This window comes from Thermobia domestica, chromosome 11 (genome assembly GCF_964235325.1).
Source record: "Thermobia domestica chromosome 11, izTheDome1.hap1.1, whole genome shotgun sequence".
NCBI lineage: Eukaryota > Metazoa > Arthropoda > Insecta > Zygentoma > Lepismatidae > Thermobia > Thermobia domestica.
Genome location: NC_137464.1, coordinates 36109516 through 36131559, shown reverse-complemented (window position 1 = coordinate 36131559; position 22044 = coordinate 36109516). Strand labels below are relative to the sequence as shown.

At 36.9% G+C, this 22044-nt stretch overlaps 1 protein-coding gene across 1 annotated transcript in view; it reads right to left on the bottom strand.

Moving 5' to 3' along the window:
* LOC145664045 (BTB/POZ domain-containing protein KCTD3) overlaps positions 1-22044 on the bottom strand; it is a 44240-nt gene that overhangs the window by 14488 nt on the left and 7708 nt on the right. Inside the window, exons 3-7 of the mRNA XM_081730370.1 lie at positions 18913-19374; positions 16530-16623; positions 15293-15486; positions 10161-10364; positions 2990-3106 (exon numbers count right to left, since the gene is read on the bottom strand). Of these exons, the coding sequence (XP_081586496.1) occupies positions 2990-3106; positions 10161-10364; positions 15293-15486; positions 16530-16623; positions 18913-19374 (1071 nt within the window). The remainder of the gene's footprint in view (positions 1-2989; positions 3107-10160; positions 10365-15292; positions 15487-16529; positions 16624-18912; positions 19375-22044) is intronic.

Here is a 22044-nt window from a genome sequence, read left to right as displayed (position 1 = left end):
GTTCATCGGTCGGAAAATGAGTTTCACACAACGAGCTGCAATTGAGTTTTGTGTTAAACTGGGTAAAACTTTTAGTGAAACGCACCAAATGCTACAAAATGCATATGGTGATGAGTGTCTATCCCGTACGCAAGTTTACGAGTGGTTCAGGCGATTTAAATCGGGTAGAGAGACGCTGGATGATGACGAAAGATCAGGCCGTCCCAGAACCGGATTATCGGAAGAAAACATCGAAAAAGTGCGTGAATTCATCAAACATAACAAAAAATCGTCGGTGAAAGTTATTGAAATGGAATTAGGCATTCCTCAAACAACCGCATACCGCATTTTGACCGAAGTTTTGGGCCTTAAGAAGGTTAATTCGCGGTTTGTACCACACAAACTCACCGAAGACCAAAAAGTTGATCGAATTGCGCATTGCAAAGACATCGTTACAAGTGCTCGGCAGGATCGAAACTTCTTAAAATCGATTGTAACTGGTGACGAGACGTGGTGTTTTGAATATGAGCCCGAAACAAAGCGGCAAAGTGCTGAATGGAGAGCGCCGGATGAAGGAACACCCAAAAAAAAGTCGCTTGGTGAAGTCAAAAGTTAAGGTGATGCTGATTTGTTTTTACGATTCAAAAGGAATTATCCACAAAGAATTTGTTCAGCCCGGCCAGACAGTCACTGGAGAGTTTTACTTGGGCGTCATGAAGCGTTTGCTGGCAAGAATTCGTCGTATTCGGCCCGAATATCGCGAAATCGGCAGTTGGACTCTTTTGGACGATAATGCACCATCACATCGTTCGCGACTTGTAACTGAATTTTTGGTCAAAAATCACATTATTCGGTTGCATCATCCGCCCTATTCACCAGATCTCGCTCCGTGCGATTTCTATCTGTTCCCGAAACTGCATTTGGCGATGAAAAGAAAGTGGCACGCATCGATTGATGCCATTGAGAAGGCGACGACCGCCGTCCTAAAGACCATTCCAATAAAGGACATGGAGAAGTCGTTTGACAACTTGTTGGAGCGTGCAAATATGTGTATCGATGCAGAAGGGGAATACATTGATTAATAAAAATGATTTGTTCCAAAATGTACATTGCTTTTTTGTTTTTTTAAAACGTTCGGTTTCTTTTGGAATGGAGGGTGTATATATATAACGCTATATTACAATATAGATGTATTAGGTGTTGCTATGATAAACAGGAACTAATTTACGCACACTGACTTCTTTTTCATTTCTCATGATTTTTAAAAAGCCGGAACCTGTCCCGTTCTCAGCTGAAAATTTTATGGTCACTCTAGAGTCCAAAGCAATCCAGCCAGAAGTTCAGATGTACAACTTGTCTGACTTGCCAATGTCCCACAACTAAGGAAACATACTTTACACCAATGGGGATTGCGATTCTTCACTCTCTTTATATTCGCTTTCTATGTGACTACGCATGCTAACTGCTCGTCTTCACATCAACAATCACTAATGCTTCTGCATCATAAAATTAATTTGACTATACCCTTCGCCTAAGTTTCCTCATAATCCTTCCCCAAAACTCTTCCACATTCCTCAGAAACAAGAAGAAACCTACAATACCATAAGCAAAATCCTCCCCCAAACCCTACACACACACACTTGTCTTATCATCACCTCAAAAACCTTCCCGCCAGTTTAGTGGCTTGCGCGTATGCCTTTAATGCACTGGTCCTTGGTTCTATTCCCTGTGGGAGAGCAAAAATTTAATTTCATAATCATACACTTTCATTAATCATCAGTGTCTTTCGGCCTACCGTCTCCCTTAGCCTAATGAGCATAATTATGGGACGTTAAATTGAAAGATTTTCTTTTAGCCTAAAAGAAGTAACTGTCAGACGTTAAACTTAATAATAATAATAATAATAATAATAATAGTAATAATATTTCATTTTTTCCGCCTTCGCCTTATTTCATCATTCGGTTTTATATATATGTATTTATACCATTTCTTTTTACTATTTAAAATTACTTTTATGTCATTAATTCATACTTCGTACTTTTCAATTCTTTTTTCTTCATTTTCTCTATTATTTTGCATAATTTTGCTCTCTATTACTTACGGCGTAAGGGCCCGTGACTCCCTCAATTATAAAGATGAATTCTCTCTTAATCTATTCGTTCTCCTGTATTGTTATCGGCCACCCGGTCACTTTAATTTAATTTAATCTTCCTCCACTTAACTCTTTCCACTTTGAACATTCCAACACTATCTTTTGACTGTATTCCAATGTTGTCCACAACTGGAAGTTTCACATCTACTTTCTGTTCATTTTCTACCCTTCTTTCCTTCTCTATCTCATGAAGCATTTAGCCTAATTTACACTATCTAATGCTGTTATATATATATATAGTATATATATATATATACTAGCATTGATTACTCGCTTCGCTGGGTTGAAATAAAATGTCATCGGAAGTGTCACTATTCATCCCCGACCCCGAAAACTATGGATTCTACATTAATACCGGTCATTTTCGATATTTTTTTATATATCTCCCTCTCCCCTAAGTTGTACCGTCAAAGTGAAATGATAAAAAAAACATCCCAGGCCCGAACCTCAATTATGTGGCAAATTTGATCGAGATCGGTCGGGTGGTTCAAGAGATGTGAAGTCACAAACATAGTCACTTTAATTTATATATATATTCTTATGAGTAATTTGCTATTCATGTCCATCCCGGTATGCATAGAATCTGAATTTTGCAATTAATTCTTAATTTCTTCCAGTAACATCTATAATGAACAACATGTAATTAAAACCTGATATGGGAAAAACATCTAAATTTACTATTTCTATTTTAAAACAAACTGTTGATGATTAGGCCTATGTAAGTTAATTTTGTTAGATACAATTTAATTAAGAAATAGGAGTTTATTATTAAGATCTTACGTATTCCAATATCCTAACAAAAATACATTGAGATTTAAAAAAAAAATGTGAAATAAAGAACGTAAGAAATCTACTTACTTGTTTTGGGTGTGAGATATACTGATATGGCAGTAATTGGATCATTTGATGGATCCCGATATAGCTCTGTAACCAGTAGATCGTTATCCTTCATTCGTAGCGGAAATTTTTGCATATCTGGCAATGAAAAATAATCCACATAATTATTTTCTTATTTGTACAGAGGAATAAATATATACATAAAATCAATATAATCGTTAGTTGGAGTATTACTTGATTTAAACGATAATTTTTAGTATACTGTTAAATTACATAATTAGATGCACAAGTTCTTTCCATTACATTAATAATTACTTAGTAAGTTAGATTTATATATTTTTTGTGTATTTCTATATAAATACACGCTGTAAAGAAAATTGAGATTTTTCTTTCTCTTAGCCGCCAGCAAACAATAAAATGTTCTCGAACTTTAAAGCTGAATTTTTAAAAGATTTTGTATGGCTTTACTGTTCAAAATCTTGAAATGTGGCCACTAATTTATTGACGCCTATCACGGATAAATGATAACAATTTCGCTTTCCATTCCAATGAGAAACCAGTGGTCCGGATCTCATGTGAAGCTGTCCACGTTTCCAATAACCTTCGTAGTGAAACAGTATGTTGAACTGGAAACAAGCTTACTTTTACGATTTAAAAAGAACATTTCACTCAAAATATACATAAACACAAAGCATATCAGTGACAGCTGGGATGGTGGGAAGAATCGGAATGCGTAGTAGAAAGTTCCACTATGTCATTTCTCACTGGAACTTATCACAGTCATTCTTTAACGGTTCAAACGTTATTATTTTAATTTACTCCTGCAAGTAGACATGGTATAATAGAACTTTTTTTTTTTTTAAAACAATGGAGGGTAATAGTAATAAGCGACACGCGGTACATCAACAGGTTCTTAAGATTGTACTTAAAATGTGTAATTATTTTAAATATGTATTGTGAGCGAGGAAAAATCTGCGGGCGGGTCCACGTCAAATCTCCTGAAGCCGGTCCGCTCACACGATATACACTTGGAGCCCTCCATGTTGGTCTAGTATCGAGCGTGTGCGTCTTTCGTGAATAGAGTCCCAAGTTCGATTCTCAGAGGGAAAGCCTTGAGAAATTTTGAGCGAATTTCGATTGTTCGAATTCCATCTTGAAACTGTAGGTTTAAGTTTCATACAGCCTCTGTGCTCAAAGGAGACGCTAAACTTCACTAAATGAACAAATACAAATTTGGAAGAAATATCTTCACTTTTATTCCATTTTCAAATCATTGTAATAATTAAAAATAGCATTAGCATTGAAACTAAACCTTTTTCGTTATTGTTTGTTTAGAGCCTCGGGGACTTGAGCCTTTTTAGCCCCCATGAATTGCTTACGACATTCCGAAACATGCGTGCAAGGGAACAACTATCATTTAAGTTTTTATATATATAAAAGAAATATTCCTGTGATGCTAATGTATACACAATACATAATGAACAGACCGTCATACAACAATGTACCTAAACTGTTAACTATAGACTCCATTCGTGTATTTTTTTAATCTACTTTTTTTCTTTGTTGAACAGTTGAACCTTGAGAGTCTTCATCCCGGCGAAATTAAAATAACGCTAATTTTACATTAATTATGTGATATCTTCAAATAGATAAAGATAATTGAAATATGGAACAAGAGCGCCCTAGACAATATTATTTTGCGTGAGGTACCGTTATCACAAGTCACCTAGTGGTTTTCCGTTTTCAGTTGTTTAGAAACACGAAAATAAATGCCGATTTTCAAAATGGCTCGAAATCGAAAGCAGATAAGTGAGTCGTGATAACGGTTTCTTATGTAAAATAATATTGTCTAGGGTGCTCTTGTTCCACATTTTGATTATCTTTTATCTATTTGAAGATATCACATAATTACTGTAAAATTAGCGGTATTTTAATTTCACCGGGATGAAGACTCGTAATAAGAATTACATAACTTATAGTTAGGATGTGAACGTGATGTAATGTACTCAATAACAATTTTGAGAAAATATAAGATGGAGGCGTGGAATGGAGGCAAATATTATGGTTAAAGGATCAGTTCGACTTAGAAATGCATTTTTTACAATTTATTTCCATCTGTAGAGTTGAAAATGCTAAAAGGAATGGTGTTTGTTTGATCGCGATACGTTCAGTCATTAGCGAGTAACAGAGGAAGAAAGATTTTGTGATTACGTCATAGGTGGGCAAGGAGCGAGAGCAGGCTTACATATGCATACTACACAGTGCTAAGCATTTCGTTTGTGAGCAGGGTTTGCTCAAGTGGGCCCAGCCCGAAAAAATCCGGTGGATTTTTTCGGGTTGGACCCACCTGAAAAAACCCACTTTAAAACCCACCTGGGTTTTTGACCAATTTGTTAGTATATTATTGATACAACTAAGATGATTACATTGTAAGTGATTTTTATCACATTTTAGACTTTCCTTGGGTGGATTAGAGGCTTTCACGTTAAGGTATACAACAACATTCAACATAAGACCTTTATAAAGTTCTGAATGCACTGAATGAATTTATATATATATATTTTTTTAAAAAACTTACCTTAGCTTGCGATAGTTATAGAACAAATTAATGTATTTATTATGCTTATAACCTATTTAAAGTAAAATAACCAATTTTGTACTTTGGAAACTATTTTCCGTGAATAGTATGCTTGTCGACTTGGCGACACCGAGGGACATTATCACTCATACGTTTGACGGGTTTAAGGTCATAGGTGCCGGTACTAATAGTACATATGTAAATACATTAGTAAAACTATTAGTATTATTTCTCACCTTTGATGTAAAACACAAGGTTCTTCAACTAAAATTTGGTTTTCCAACAATAACAGTTTAATTCAACCATTTGTTGCTACTCTTAAAATAAGCATTCTGTAGAATCAAAACCAGCAATAGCGTAAAAATTCTTGTCAAATTTAAGAAGCTTAATGCTTGGGGTTCCGAAGATTATGTAACGCTTACTATTTCAAGTGCTGAGTTTAAATTTCCGTACTAGTGAAGTTTTGATGTACACGCCGTGAAAGAAGTGGTCGGGAAATTCCCAAATTAAACGCAGAAGGGTCGGAAATGAATACTTCAACAATAAAACTATTTATTTTACGCTTAAGTCTGCCATACGCATCCCGTTTTTGAGCCCGAGTGTCCCGCGTCCCCGTAAATTTAGTCGGGACAGGGAAATGTCCCGTATTTTAACTCCGTTCCATTTCTTCTATCAATATCAGCTTATTCGAAAAGTGAAAAACAAAAAAATTCTGACATTGGCTGGGAATCCTCTAATTAGTGAATGAACAGTGCGCTGTTGCATGTAACAGTTTCGAGGAAGTTATAACACCACCCTGTTCGACTTGATAGCGAGCGAAATTTGCAATGCTACTTTTTCCATTGCACTTGATGGAAACTAGGATACTCTTCGGAACATAAAGAAGATGGCTTTGATTGTTTCTACATTTACAAACACAGGAAAGATGACTAACCTTTTCTTCAGCAACACATTAGATCAGTTAACAAGAATTATAATCTTTTTCAGAGGCTAGGGGCACAGAATTGTACTTTGGTCCACGTCTTAGAAAAATGTAAATCTGGTCCTGATAATTACACACAAGGAGGAAAATCAGCTTTTCATCAGATTAAACTGACGAACGTAATTTTGGCAGATACAGCCATGTAAATAAATATTGCTCAACGCGCCAAAAATATTGAAAGTAGATTGTACCACTGATTTAAATAATTTGCATATTGTTTTCCTGTAAAGCATTTTTATAGCACATCTGAAGTTTTTAGGCATCTTCAGTCTATACAATTAATTGCAGGGTACGAACAGAGAAAAGCAGCTGCTGCTTAGTGAACTTTCGCCTATTATATTATTGAAAAAAAATAAATAAAATGAAATCTTTTAGTTTTAGTCTCACAGTTATGCGTGCTATGCTCAATGTAACGGTGATGATGAGAAATGTTTGAAATGACGGAATGAAGAAAGTGGGAGGAAACGTGAGAATCCCGAGAAAACCCCACACAAGGTGTTTGTCCACCAGAAAGCTCACTTGGCGCGAGCTGGGATCGAACTAGGAACCCCATGCACTAGAGTTGAACGCTCTACCACTGAGCCACCGCGGCCTATTATACTTTTGTCCAGAACCAGACTACAGTTCATTGCATTGTGTTGGAAAGTTGAGGAAGGGGGGGATCTGAGGTAGCCCATATTCTCATCGAGAAAATATGACAGGTTTATTTACACTGGAAGATATTAATTTCATATAAGACATTTTAAAACATTTATTTATTTCATACAACATGAATTGTATCTTTGTTTTAAATTAATAGACCCCTTTTGGTATTCATATTTGGCGAACGTCAGTCAGGCTTCTGGATGACTTGGTCTACATTTGTTCGTTTGTCTGCCGAGCTCCTTCATGGCTACGCGGTTAGTGTACGCGTCTTCGGCGTGGGACCAGGGTTTGCTTCCCGGAGGGAGCTCATGTGGTTCGGATTCTGCGTTAATCAGTAGGTCCCGTCTCATATAGCCTCGCTGCTGAAAGGGACGTTAAACACAAAATCAACTCAACTCGTTTGCCTGCCTCTACCACACACACTACAGGGTACAACTTTCGACCTTTTAAGTTAAAATTTTCAGAATACAAGCACGAGACACTAAATTTCCTTTATAGATTTTGGCGCCATACCAACGTAAAATTTCAAAATGGCAGCCATTATTTCAAAACAGCGAGTATCCACGCTACGAAGCGCGATTTTCAGTCTTTTAAGTTGAAATTTTGACGGTGGAAGCACGAGACATGTTAAATTTGCTGTATAGATTTTCTCGGCGATCGAATGTAAAATTTCAAAATGGCGGCCATTTTTTTCAAAACAGCAGTAAGTAGAAAATTGTTGCAAGTTGTGACAATGACAATCTTGAAATATAAATCACATTTTAACACTTTTACCCCAAAGACATTGAAATATTTCGAAAAAACCCGATTAAACCCGAAAAAACCAATTAAACCCGAAAATACCCGAAAAAAACCATATGGGCCCAGGTGGGTTGGGCTTTTTCAAAAAAGCCCGGGTTTTTTCAAACTCTGTTTGTGAGAGGTGCGGTGGCACGTTTGAAGTGCGGTTTCCTTTTCCAGAACTGATTGCAAAGACTTACAAATATCATCTGCATGTAGAAAATGTTATCTGATGGTGGGCTGTACAAACGTTCTTATAATATTATAAAACGTATCCTATAAAGAATTAGTTCAGCGTTTAAAAAAAAAAAAAAAAAAAAAAAAAAATCGAAACCAATATGTAAATAGATGGCGGACGAGATTGCTGCAACACCTAAGTACCTTTTCTTTAAGCATTCTTCCGATTCCCAAACATAAATATGTTCTTTTCCACGTTTTGTTGCAATTTTTAACGCTGACCCTATAATTTTGTGCTTCAAGGTATGTACAGGAGCGCAACATATGAGGCAAAAATGAAATAATATCTGTAAAGTTTGTCAGAATACGAAAAACACTTCACCGGTTAAATTTCTTTTATTCGCATAGCTGACCGCGGAACAACTCTCATCACCCATTTCATCATCATTGTCACATTATACAGAGAAATTAAACGATGAATCAATGTCTTGAGGAACAGTCATCGTCACTGATTCCTTCTACAAGCCGATATATTTCACTCCTTAATTCACATTGTATAGCTTATTTCTAAAGCAGTATCTTCAGAATCATGAGTGACATCGTCTCTATTACCCTCTAATGCCTCGTCTTGACTACAACCGTCAATTGCGTCTTGTACGAAATTTGTACGTTGGTAACTGGACATAGATCGGTGCTTGTTCAATGGCTCGGATTTTAAACCTTTCAATAATATGTATACTTGGAACAGCATTCTTTCTCAGCTTGCGTGTAAATAATTCTCCTGGCATTAGCCAGAAGTGAATCTTGACGGTAAAAACTCAAGGGGGGGGGGGGGGGGGTCAGAACCAAGACTATGATATGTATATCATGTTTACTAAAAACTTTCAAAAATATCTTAATAATGGCTTAAATCAATTTTGTCACTCAAAAACTGGGGGCCCAGGCCCCCGGCTCCAGCCTAGATCCGCCACTGGCATTAACTTTTCTTTCAGTGAACTTAACTTCTCGAAGACAGGCTCTTCAAGATGTTTCGAACACGAGTGATTTTATTTGGTACATTTTTTTCACCCTTGATTTTCTTGAGCCATAATTTATATCGATCTGGTGATTTCTCACGACTTAGAAACGTAAGAAAAGATACTTTACGTCCTCAGCTTCAATTGCACAAGAATTACAACCGAAAACACAGCAGGTGTTAGGCATTTCTACTTCACTTCACAGACACAGCACGCGCTGTACTAACACGTGTTTTCTACTTCACACTAGCGTTTCTTTCAGAAAGAATCCGGGGGGTGGGGGGTGGAAGGGACACTTAGTATTCGGAGAGGAACATTATTTTTACACAGTACTATTATATTTATTACATTATAGACGTAATATTTTGGTCTCCTCCGGGGGAATCTCTCAGAGCTACGGGAGACAGTGCCACCCTAAAAACATGTCTGGAAGAAACACGGTTTCGCACAACAAACGTAATTATTGCTCTCTCTCTACTCTTTTTTATACTAATGCTATAGGAAAAACAACTAACAAAAACTTCCCTCAAGAATCAACACAGAGCAAGACTGCTAACAAATCCAAAACACAATCTATTAAATCCAATGCACTATTAAAGGTTTATCAGCTGCGTACAAGGGAGTGGTTGCTGACTCACATTGAGTTTCTCGCGTATCCCACCAGTGACGTCACTATTTACGATTCATCAAAACCAAATGTCTGTAGAAGCTGAACGAGACTGCCTATCAAGATATAAAAAAATACGGGTCTCTTACTTTTTGTTACTCTTTCTATTGCACCAAACTTGCTTTTAACTCGAACTGCTCCTTTAATTTGATCTCTGTTGCTTTGGTATTTCTATTCGTAAATCCATGAGCTGAAGCTTTCGTACCCTATAGCTACTTAATGTGGCAATATTGGATCAAGTTCTCTCTGGCATACTGCACAGCGCTAACAAACGATCTGCTTCCAACTCTAACGGATTCTAAATGCCTCTACAAATCAATGGGAAAAACTGCAACAAATATACATACCTATGTAATAAATTGCTCCATTATTACAGCCAAGTAAAAGAAACGAGCCAGCAGTGTCAAAGGAAGCAATCGGAACTACATCTTGAATCTGCCAGTGCTGCGTCATTGCATGCCACACACCTATTTTACCCGTTGGAGACAAGGCCACCAACTGACTTCCAATGAAGAAAAGATATTCCACTCGTACATGAAGATTAAAAATACCTAGACAGAAATTAATAACATATCATAATTTTTAACATATATAAAATATGAAGTACACGAAATAATAATCATATCAGAATTTAAACGTCAGGATAACAGCGAACAGAAAAGTATTGAAAATATTGTAAATATCTTCTCAAGTCTCTCTGAGAGCGCACAAAAATCTGTGGTCTAGAGGGATCTTGAGAACTTTTTAATGGGATGTATTCTCAAACTGTAAAAAGGAAATCTGGCCTCAACACTAGAATTGAAACTCCGTTATAGGATGACAAAAAGTCACACTGGGGTAATAAGACAATTTTGCACCAGAGTTTCTATCATTTCTTTGGCGGAGATGAAGGGCGTTTCAAGAGACCAGTTCTGAGAATATGTGCAAGTTGTGAATATAGAATGAGCAAGATTTATGAGTTTCTAAGATTTCAGATTTCTGAGCTTTTGGCATCTAAGGCCACGTACATGAGAGATGACGTCCCTCGGCGAGCACACTATCCGGGGAAAGGGAAGGAAGAAAGGATGGGGGAAGGAAGGAAGCGGCCTGGGACCTAGAAGTTAGGTACCATCCCGGCATTTGCCTGGTGCGAATGAGGAAAACTAAAGAAAACCTCATTCAGGATGGCTGGCCTGAAAAGGCTGTTACACTTTTCCGATCGAGTGACCCCACTGGGAATCGAACCCGGGACTGCTCGCACCGAGGGCGAGAGCGTTAGCGACTACGCTACGCGGGGTCCTATTTATGAGTTTCTGTAGAAAATGAAAACTTGATAGTACTAAATGAGGAAGTTTAAAAATAGGAAGTTTTACTTCTTTTTCCCCTATAATTGAATTGTTTGTTAATAGGCCTGAACTTAAAACATCTCACCTCAAGGACAACACCATATTCTACCATTCTGGTATACTTCGAACACACTGTTCAGTCTTGTTCGTCAGAACTCTTACCTTCTCTTCCAAACCGCATTGTTATTGCAGATACTACTTTTAGTTTGTCTGTACCAGTAACTCGTAACAAAACACGGTAAATCCAACCAAAACTTCCCCTTCAATATTATCAAGATCCTTCCTAAAGACTCTTTTACAACCTCTTCACAAACAGACGGAAATACACTTCCAGTCTATACGCAAATCACATCCCTGGTCTTAAATTGTATATAATGATCCTATCTCACAATTCTTTAAGTTTCCCGTATACTTATTTAATCTTTTATTATTTGAGATTAACTTTATCTTTTATCCATTTTATTTTCTCAGTCGACTATGAAGGTGGGCGAGAATGGGGATGTGAAGATGAAAGAGACGGCAGCACTAAGTCTTTGTATACTGAGATTTACCATTAATGTAACGTAACTGCTGCGCAGATTCACTTAATTATGTATCTGCTGTTTTGTTTCGATTCGCTGAAAGTTTTCAACACTTATGTATGATGCGCACCAATTATATTACATTAATGAAGAACCACAGTATACAGTGGCTTTGTACAATTTTTTTAAGGTAAAAAGAAACACTGTGATTCCTGAAACCTTTGGATGAAAAATTAAATAGCATCGATATATACTCTAATTGATCATATATATCAGGACACCATATTAGAAGTCTGTCGCGCATAGTAGGCTACAATGTGATAGGTGAGCAAAATGAGGGACAACAGCAGGCAACAGTGTGGAACAGTAGAATAGGTCGGCCCAGGGAAATTACAGACTTGAACGTGGTGAAATTACCGGTATTGGATGCCACAGGTGTAACAAATCAGTGCGCGAGATATCTATCCTCCTAAACATATCATCCCGAAGTCCATTGTAGCGAATATTACAATAGAAACATGATGGAACCTGTGCAACTGCAAAACGTTCGGCACTCGGGTTGACAGTCAGAGACCACAGAGTTATGAATAGAGTAACACGCAGCAACTGTCAAGCACTGATCACCACTATCACACAGAAATTATCCACTGATCACCACCATCACACAGAAATTATCAACAGCGGTGGGATATAATCCTTGCAGCATGACTGTTCGACGTGAGGTGCGAAATATCGGATATTATGGACAAGCGACAGTCCACAAGCTCCACATCATAAATATAAATGCGAAATGCCACCTCGCATGGTGTACGGAGCGGCGCAACTGCTCAACGGAACAATGGCAAGCCGTGACATGGAGTGACGAATCTTATTGTACCATGTGACGATTGGATGGTCGAATGGTCGGCATGTTCCTGCTGCTTATCGTGGGGAAACAATTACGGGGGCGATGATTGTGTGTTTCAACACAATAATGTACCTACAACACTTCGGGCCGTGTGCAAGAATGGTTTTAAGCCAATAATGTCCCACTTACGGCCTCGTCGGAGTAAGGTCCCGACCTGAATATCAATGAACATCTCTGGGACGCCAACTTCGTGCCAGACATACCGATCTTCTTATTTTGGCACCCCGCGAAGAATGGGCCGCCAGAGCCCAGTATGCTTGCAAGAGTGGAGGCTGTCATCATGGCAAGGGTGGCCCCACACCATTGATCCCAGTGCATTCGATGGAGGACAGTCTCAACTTCACGTCCAAATTCAGGTGGATGGCCAGATATTTCTATTGTTATTGTGAATTTTCTTATTATTACTTGTACTGAAGAAAGGGTCGTATGGGAGCTAGCAAAAAGGGGGTCTTGGTGTTCAAAAGGCTAATAATTACTGTTCTAGGTTAATTCTAAGAAAACGCAAATTGAATGAATCGAGTATAAAGTCATTTAGTACACTGGATTTACGAGTCTTCAGCATTATTAGCTGTTTTATGGATAACGAAGTAATTCAGACAGTTTTCTAATAATGGGAGGACGGAAAAATAGAATTCTACGATAGAGTCAAGAAGCTCATAGCCAGATGGAAAAAGAAAACTGTTGTAGTGACAATAGATTGTCAAGAAATGGTACAAGTAACTTGCAATTCATATCGATAAGACCTAGTCTATGTGACGATATTCACTTTACACCCTTCGTATTTGTGTATTTCATATTATGATGTGAAGCATTTAACAGAAGTTTTAAATTCAATTCTACAATGGAATTTACGACTACAATAATAGGCATTCCCTTTTACCCTCAATTTGTCCTCGCGTTATGACTGTGAGAGAGAGCAAGGGACAGAAAGAGAGAGAAAAGGAAAAAAGCAAGGAAAGAAAGAAGAGAAAAGAATTAACACTTTGAAATCGTCCATAACACTTCAAATTTATTCACGTCCCACAGAGAGAGACACAAATGGATTACCATGCTATCCGCGAACCGTCTCCTCGTCTTAACAGTCTATCTCGACCCCAATCTCATTTCACCAACTATGATCTTTTTAGACTCATTTTTATTTTCACCATTATTTCTTAATTTTTCTGTAATTTTAATTTTTTTGCTTTATTACTTCCTAATTGAGGGGTGTGGTAAAAAAACACGGCAACCTACAAGAATTAAAGTGTTGGATAAAGGCGTTTGAGGTTATAAATTATTGAACAAAACTGCATCTTCTAACGACCTATTCAAATTTTCCTTCTTAATTGCTCTTTACACAAATTGTTAATTATTATTACAATGAGAATAATGACGGTTATCAAAGTTTTTCGACCACAAGCTTAAATTTATTCGTTATTAAATTATATTTTTTAGTTTATTATTATTATTAATTTTATTCGCATATAATTCTCTCTCTTCATTACTCACTGTTCTCTCTATATACGCTTTGCAACCACCCACGCCATTAGTTTTATCTTCTACAAGTTCTCCCCACTTGCAACTTGGCAACACCATCACGAGACTGTTTTAAAATGGCGCCAAATTGAAAGTTTCACAGCGACTTCTTTGCTCTTTAAGTTTGGTTTTCTTCCGACTTCTTTTCCTCAGAATTTGACAACATTGTGTGTTAATGTTCTTGTTAATGTTACGTTTATATCAGATTGATACATTTCAGAAAAAGTTTATCTCCAAACCTATATATTTGAATATTTGTTATTTGTAGCTACAGGATACAAATCGAATAACTCAAGAGATAAAAAGAGCTCAATGATAAAACCTGAAAAGGAAAAGTAATGTCTACTTCAAGTTTTTCACTGGTTTTCTTTTCTGTAACAACATTCATATTTTATTTCTCAACAGGAACATAAGTGTGCCATTTATTACGAACACAGAAAAATATTTAACTCAACCTTCAAAGTAGTAAAACGTCTATCCATATTATACGTACTTTTTCATAAGGCCACGTTCAACACAATTTATGAAATAAGGATTTTATTTACTGATTTCTCTTAATAAAGGATACCCACAAAATGGTAGAAACCTATCTTCACGCTACGATTTCCCTTAATAAAGGGTACCCACAAAATGATAGGAACTTACCTTCACGCTATAATCTATCACCGCAGTGAAGACATCGATAAAGATGAAAGACATTATTGAAACAAGTTTGAAGAAATACTTACTCCCCAGATATAAGGACAGGCTTTTACCTCTAACTTATACTCGAGTAAATTTACTATACGTATATTCATCTGGTTTCTACATACTTTATACACTATATGTATAGTCATCTAGTTTCTAACAGGATCAATTTTGTTTTTCAAAAACCACTGTTTATGGTTCACTTTTCGATAGTTTGTTCCACAAGCAAGAGACTCTGCAGACTTCTTGTTATGAACAGCACCAATTAACTAGTTAAATCGTGACTTATACAGCTGACAGCAGAAATTCCTTCTTATTTCTTGAAACTGTAAGGCACACTTAGGTTAGCCATTCTTCTCAGTGTTTTATACCATTTCAGTAAAATGTACGACGAGAGTTTTAACAACTGGCTGACAGAAGGTCGTGGTCGATTTCTAAGATGATTGCTCATCGTAAGACACCATCAGAGGATACAAATGTCAATTATATTACTTGCTGTGGTGGTAAGAACACAAGACACCTACCTACGTTATTCCTTGTACCATCCTCGGATACAGCCCACAGTCTAACTTGGCTCCCATACGAAATAGCTACCATTTTCGTTGACGCTTCTCCTCCTGAGCCTTGGCCCATTTTCGCATTAATGGCGACTCTTTCGATACAGCTCTCAATATGAGGACTTGTAAACGCATGTTGCCATCCACTGGAATCTTTTAGCCTAGAGGAGTAAAATGAAATTACACGGTAAGTAATACATAACGTGGTTAAAATCACTAAAAAAGAATGTTTTTTTCTGGGAAGTATACACTATCTGATTAAATTCCATTGTTATTGGATCGAAACACACAAACCTACTTCATCTATTGTAACTACGTAAGTTTACCACTGCTTAATCTTAAAACACTTCAGTTAGTTTCAATTTTTAATTTCTTCGAAGATTTTAATGTTTATTAGTATTTAATATAGAAATTACACTTTCTGTTGCACGTAATACAAATTTCAAATGATTGATCATGTGAGATGTTCCGGGTATTAAGGGCAAACTCAACAAAATGTTCCTATCAACTAATAATAATAATAATAATAATAATAATAATAATAATAATAATAATAATAATAATAATGATAATAATAAAAAGTGAATAAATAAGATAAAATTTTAAGAAAACCTGATCCACTGTTCAGTTCGCCCTTACTATCAGAAACGCCTCATATGTCTGTCGAGAAGAAACATATAATGGTATAATATACAGAAAACTCGATTATTTATTTAGAAACAGAGGATATAGTACCCAAAAGGCTAGCGTGCATAACATTTCAACTGTAAGACGGTAAACAAGGACGCATATTAAATACAGCTACTAAATAAAGAATGAAAAAATATAATTTTTATCACTTTGGAGCTTACCAAGTAAGTACGTAGCACTTTTTAACACATTGACTACCATCGTATAACTGAAGGTTTACCTTTTCTATGTCACTGTTCCTTTGTCACTATGAACGAAATGAATATGCATAATATATCAAAACAATTAAATCTACGCGAATTTTTCAACTTTTATCTACACGTCACGGCTGCTTAATGGCCATGTAGTTTTGCTTGAACTGCATATGAATTTTTACGCACAAGGTCCAGAATAAGGATAATGCTTGTGTGTGGAATGGCATATACGCAGCCCAAAAGCAGGATGCCATGTGTATGAAATGTCATACAGATAGCAGTCAATGCGATTCCATTCCCAGATTAAAATTTCTATTTACCTGTAACAAGCTACAAAATGAGCATATGCAGCAACTATCCAGTTATGGTGGGCTTTGATTATTTGAACACGAAGAGGATCAGTCCAACCAGAAACTGAAAAATATAGTGAATTTCACCTCAAATTAAGGATATGGTAACAAACTGGATACAATAAATACATTTTTTTTTTTAAAAAGTATATAATTCTTTTTAAATATTGGAAGATTAAAAAGTAAGTCGGAAAACTTTAAGTTTCCTGTAAAACTCACGCGCAACGAGAAACTTAAATTTAGATACTGCGACATTTTTCTCATCTTTCTGATATATTGTTGTCTCCAAATAAAATTCGATTAAGCTATTCCAAACGCGAACGTAAGAAAGTCAAGCTTTCTTAGATATAAATTCTTAATATTTGGTCTAGGAATTAATTCGTGCGGTTGGTACGCACACATTGAAGCTGTAGTACAAACACAAAATACATAAATACCTTAAGAAAAATATTGTCCATCGCTAGCCACCACTTTCGCCCATCTGTCAGGCAATGTACGGATTCCGTGGCGAAAGAAGTCCTCATCCTTGGAAGCGATCCAGTCAGAGACCCATGTTTCGATATCTTCTGAAGAAGTAAACCGCTGTCCAATCAAATCGTTGTTCATGCAATCGAACAAGTAGTAGTCCGAAGGAGCAACGTCTGGTGAATACGGCGGGTGGGGTAAAACTTCCCATCCGACATTTTCTAAATAGGTTTTGACCGGTTTTGCGACATGTGGGCGAGCGTTATCATGTTGAACAATAAGTTTATCATGTCTGTTCTCCCATTCTGGTCGTGTTCTGGCCAGAGCTTGCTTCAAACGCATTAATTGTCGTCGATAACGTTCTCCATTCATAGTTTCACCCGGTTGCAGTAGCTCATAGTACACTACACCTTTCATATCCCACCATATGCACAGCATAACCTTTGCACAGTGAATATCTCGTTTTGGTTGTGATGGACCTGGTTCACCTGGTTTCACCCAGGCCTTTTTTCGTTTAGGGTTCTCGTAATGGATCCACTTCTCATCACCCGTAATAATTCGATGCAGAAACCCCTTTCTGCTCTGTCGTTGAAGCAGCAATTCGCAAATGGTTTTTCGTCTTTCAACGTCTCTGTCTTTCAATTCATGTGGAACCCAATGTGACATCTTTTGAATCATTCCCATGGCTTTCAAGCGTTTGGAGACTGTTGTTTGATCAACGCCTAATGCTGCTGCAAGTTGTTCCTGCGTTTGACACGAATCCTGCTCGAGCAATGCTGTCAATTCTTCGTCTTGAAATTTTTTTTGGCTGTCCAGCTCGCTCTTGGTCTGCCAAGCCGAAATCAGCATTTCTAAACCGTGCAAACCACTTCTGACACGTTCGCTCAGCTAGAGCATGGTCACCATACACTTCCACCAAAATACGATGACTTTCAGTCGCACTTTTCTGCATGTTAAAGTAATGCAGCAGGACACCCCGCAAAAACACTTTATCAGGCACAAATTGCGCCATGTTTACTTAACTACAAACTGGTGTTGTTGACGCTTTAATCCACTGCCCTATACTACGAACGATACGCGATGACAGGGGTTTGCAACACATGTGTGGATACACGGAACTGTGGGACGCTCCATTCGTTGCGCCATCTCTTGTCCACCCGCACGAATTAATTCCTAGACCAAATACATCCAGAATTCCTGTTCATGAAAGTATTCTGCATTGAGCATTGTTGAAAGAAACTGAATATATATATATTTAAAAAAAAATGAATTATTCTCAACAACAAAAGGAAAATAATACCAAAACTGTCGGACGAAAACCTCGGAACAAGCACAAATATACAAGAGCTGAATTACAATTAAGTTTGGAGAAATTATATTAAAATACGTTACCATCTAATGTAAGGATTACATTAATAATTTTACAGCATCACTAACTACAACAGACATTCTGTTTTCTATTCCATACTACCATAAAGTAAAATCATGCATGAACAGGAACAGAATCTTTACTTAGGAATTTTCTTGACTCTTTGTCAAATTAATTGCAGAATAAAAATTTAAGACAAGAAGGTTCACTATCCGAAATTTTACTAATCATTATTTCTAATAAATAATTACAGTTTTACTGTTGACGAAAGTCTCAACGATTTAATAAATATTTTAATAATTTCAGCATAGTAAAATAAAACTATATCGAACGAAACACATAATATTTAGACTAAATTAAAGAATGTGTTTTAGAAGTTAAGCAAATTACACGTGTTTCCGTTTACAAGAAAAATTATTGTAACTAAATGACAGTAAAATTACAGAACTGCGATATCCCTAATAATATGTATTTTATATTAATAAACAACAAAATTGAATACAGGCTGTAAAATGTTACCTTGTTGTCCCCCAAATAACAATCCCACATCATTTCTAAATAATTTGTTCAGATCTGCTGATGAGTTACGAGCATGTCGAAGATCTAGTGATGCCGTTCGGGAATGACTTGCGCGTCCCATATTTCGCAAGTCTTGTGAACTTCGTGAAACATTACCGGAAACTCGGAGGTCCAATGAAGAATTCCGTGAATGTGAGGGCCGAGAGTGTGAATGGTTGTGACTAAGAGAATGAGATGGAACTGGAGTCAAAGATGGAGTAGGATTTGGAGTTGGAGCTGGTGCAGGCGGGGGAGGAGGAGGTGGTGCAGTAGCTGCTGGGGCTGTTGCTCCTGCAGGTGCTGATGCATTGCTACCATTATCAGGAACACGAACTATAGATCCTGGTCTTGCAGCGTCTGCGTTGCGCGGCGTATGCACATCACTGGAAGAACAAGCAACACCTGGGTCTTGTAAAGGAATGCCTATGAAAGAAAGAAAGAAAGAACATTTCTATTATCAACTCATGTTAACTGTCTACCCATTATCTGATTATACTTTCACCTCCATTACTAGATATTAAACAGACTAACTAAAACTTAACCGAATGGCGGCATAGAAATATAATTTGTCAGAGCTATATTTTTAATTGACAACAAATTTGTCACGGTAAACCCGGACGATATGAAAATAATAAATAAATGTTTCTTTTACGATGCTACAACTGTCCAGTAATTGAGAATCTAGACCATGTATGGAAATATCACATACTGCTTCAATTTTAAATTGTCTCTTTCTACAGTTACTTTCAGTATCTATAAGTTTACTCATTTCTTAATTTCTATCACCAAAAGCATAAAACAATGATATGATAACCTGAAGTCACAAGTTTGCCATATTATATAGTATTATATTGATCTTGAACTCATTTAAGGACTTGTTTCAACTATTTCAACCTTTCAAACATTCCTTAACGGATACGTACTGAAGATGTCGATAAGCAAGCGTTGAAACGTATACGGATAAGTTAAAAAAACACGGATTCTTCAGTAAGTTCAAGATCAATATTTCACTATTCAATATGTATTCTATCACTTCATCAAGAATTATATTCTTTCGCAATATATTGTAACTGAAAAATGTTAGCAAAATATTACTACGACGCTATATGATCACATTAAACTAAATGCAAGGCATGACGCTCTGAAAGGATTAAGCCGACCAGTTAGCGATTTGAAATTAGAGAAGTGTAGCCAGTGTATCGCATTGCTGCTTCTCCTGGTTCTACTGACCACTGTACGCAACTTTTCTCTTTCAGGTAGTTTTCTAATTGTTCTCACGACGCAGGGTTAATACCTCACTGCCAACTATCGCCCCCCCCCCCCCCTATCGTTAATACAATCTGTTTTCCTCCACTGCTAACACCACCTGGTTATCCCAACTGTTAACACCATTTGGTTTTCCTCACTGCTAACACCACCTGGTTTTTTTCCCCATTGCTAACGTCTCATCTGGTTTTCCACATTCCTAACACAATCTGGGCTTTCCCTACTTCTAACACCACCTAGTTTTCCTCATTACTAACACGATCTCCTTTTCCCCTCTACTAACAGTATCTGCTTTTCCCCAATGCTATCATCATCTGGTTCTCCCCACAGCTAACACCATCTGCTTTTTCCCATTGCTAACGTCTCATCTGGTTTTCACGAACAGTCAGATATCGAAGTACCGGTGAGATCCAGCACCGCTTGACTCAGACGACTTCATGGAAATAGGTAGACTAGTGCTATTGTTGCTATGGGCACATTTTTGATCAAGTTTAATTATCTGTTATAAAGAACAAAGAATGCATTGAATTTTATATTTTTTAGGCTGATATTGACCAGACATCCTAATTCTTACAATTATATTTTCTCAAAAAAGTCAATTAAATCAAATTTCAATTTATGTTTTTAAAAATGACGACATCTTCTTAGATGCCATAATGTAGAACGCTCAACAGAAGTCCTTCGTACAGGGATTTAAATGTTATTTTTATTTTTTTTTTTTTTAATACAGTCTTATTACGAATTTGTGAAATAATCTTATTTCCTACTTATTTAAATACAATAAAACTTTCTAGAAGCGGCAAATAGTACAGTACATTTATTCGCACTATTTTTTCAAAGCCATATAGTAATTATAACATTGATCTTATAATATGAAATGCACGAACGACGAGGAAATTTTATACAGGGTGAATTTTTTTGACTTGAGACAGCAAAAAATCTGGAGAAATAAGCATAAGACAAAAAAATAAATAAATAAAAATTTTTAAAAAATCGAAATAAGAAGTTAATATTTTGGAGAGAGAAATTAAACTATGATAAAATTAGCTCTACATTTAGATGAAGGTACCCTGACAAGACTTGGGAATATGGTTACCGAATATCTAATTTAAAGGAATAACATTAATTACCTCAGAATCAGGTAAAAAATGAATTGTGTACGTTGAAAGTTTTGTAGAATTTCTTAGTGTATCAGATCAGAATCCGAATTCTAGATTCAACAGAAATTACGACATAAGATACAACAAGTTACTTAACCTTCATGTGCCCTAGTGAAAAGGACATATAATCACGAGGTGGAATATACACACAGTTCACTATGTTTTAAGACTGAGTTTTCTGTACAAATGTCAGGCGCACTATCTGCCAACCGACGACGGAAACAATTGGCAATAGGTTTCGACGCAGTACAGACCGAGTTTTATGCGCGTGACTTTAGTGTTTGGAATGTGTGCGATTGAACAGACTTGTGCCAAATGTTCTCGCCATGGATTCGAGGGGAGGAAAACACAACAGCAATTAAGTTGTTTTAAAGGCCACGAAACGGCGACAAAAAATTATCGATATAGTTACGCGGATCAAGCATTGTTCCGTTTGAATGATTTCCCTGGACTGGACGATTTCGCATGGGTGAGACGACATTCAAGATGATCCTAGTAGTGGTCGACCAGTTGAGTGTCGAAATGAGAAACCACTATCGATGCAATTCAACCACTGCTGTTTCAAAATCGTCATCTTTCGCTCACAACAAAAGCGGACGAAGAAAATATCAGTAAGGGAACGGCGAGAGGAAATGTTGTGGGAGATAGCCTATACGAAAATGGAAGA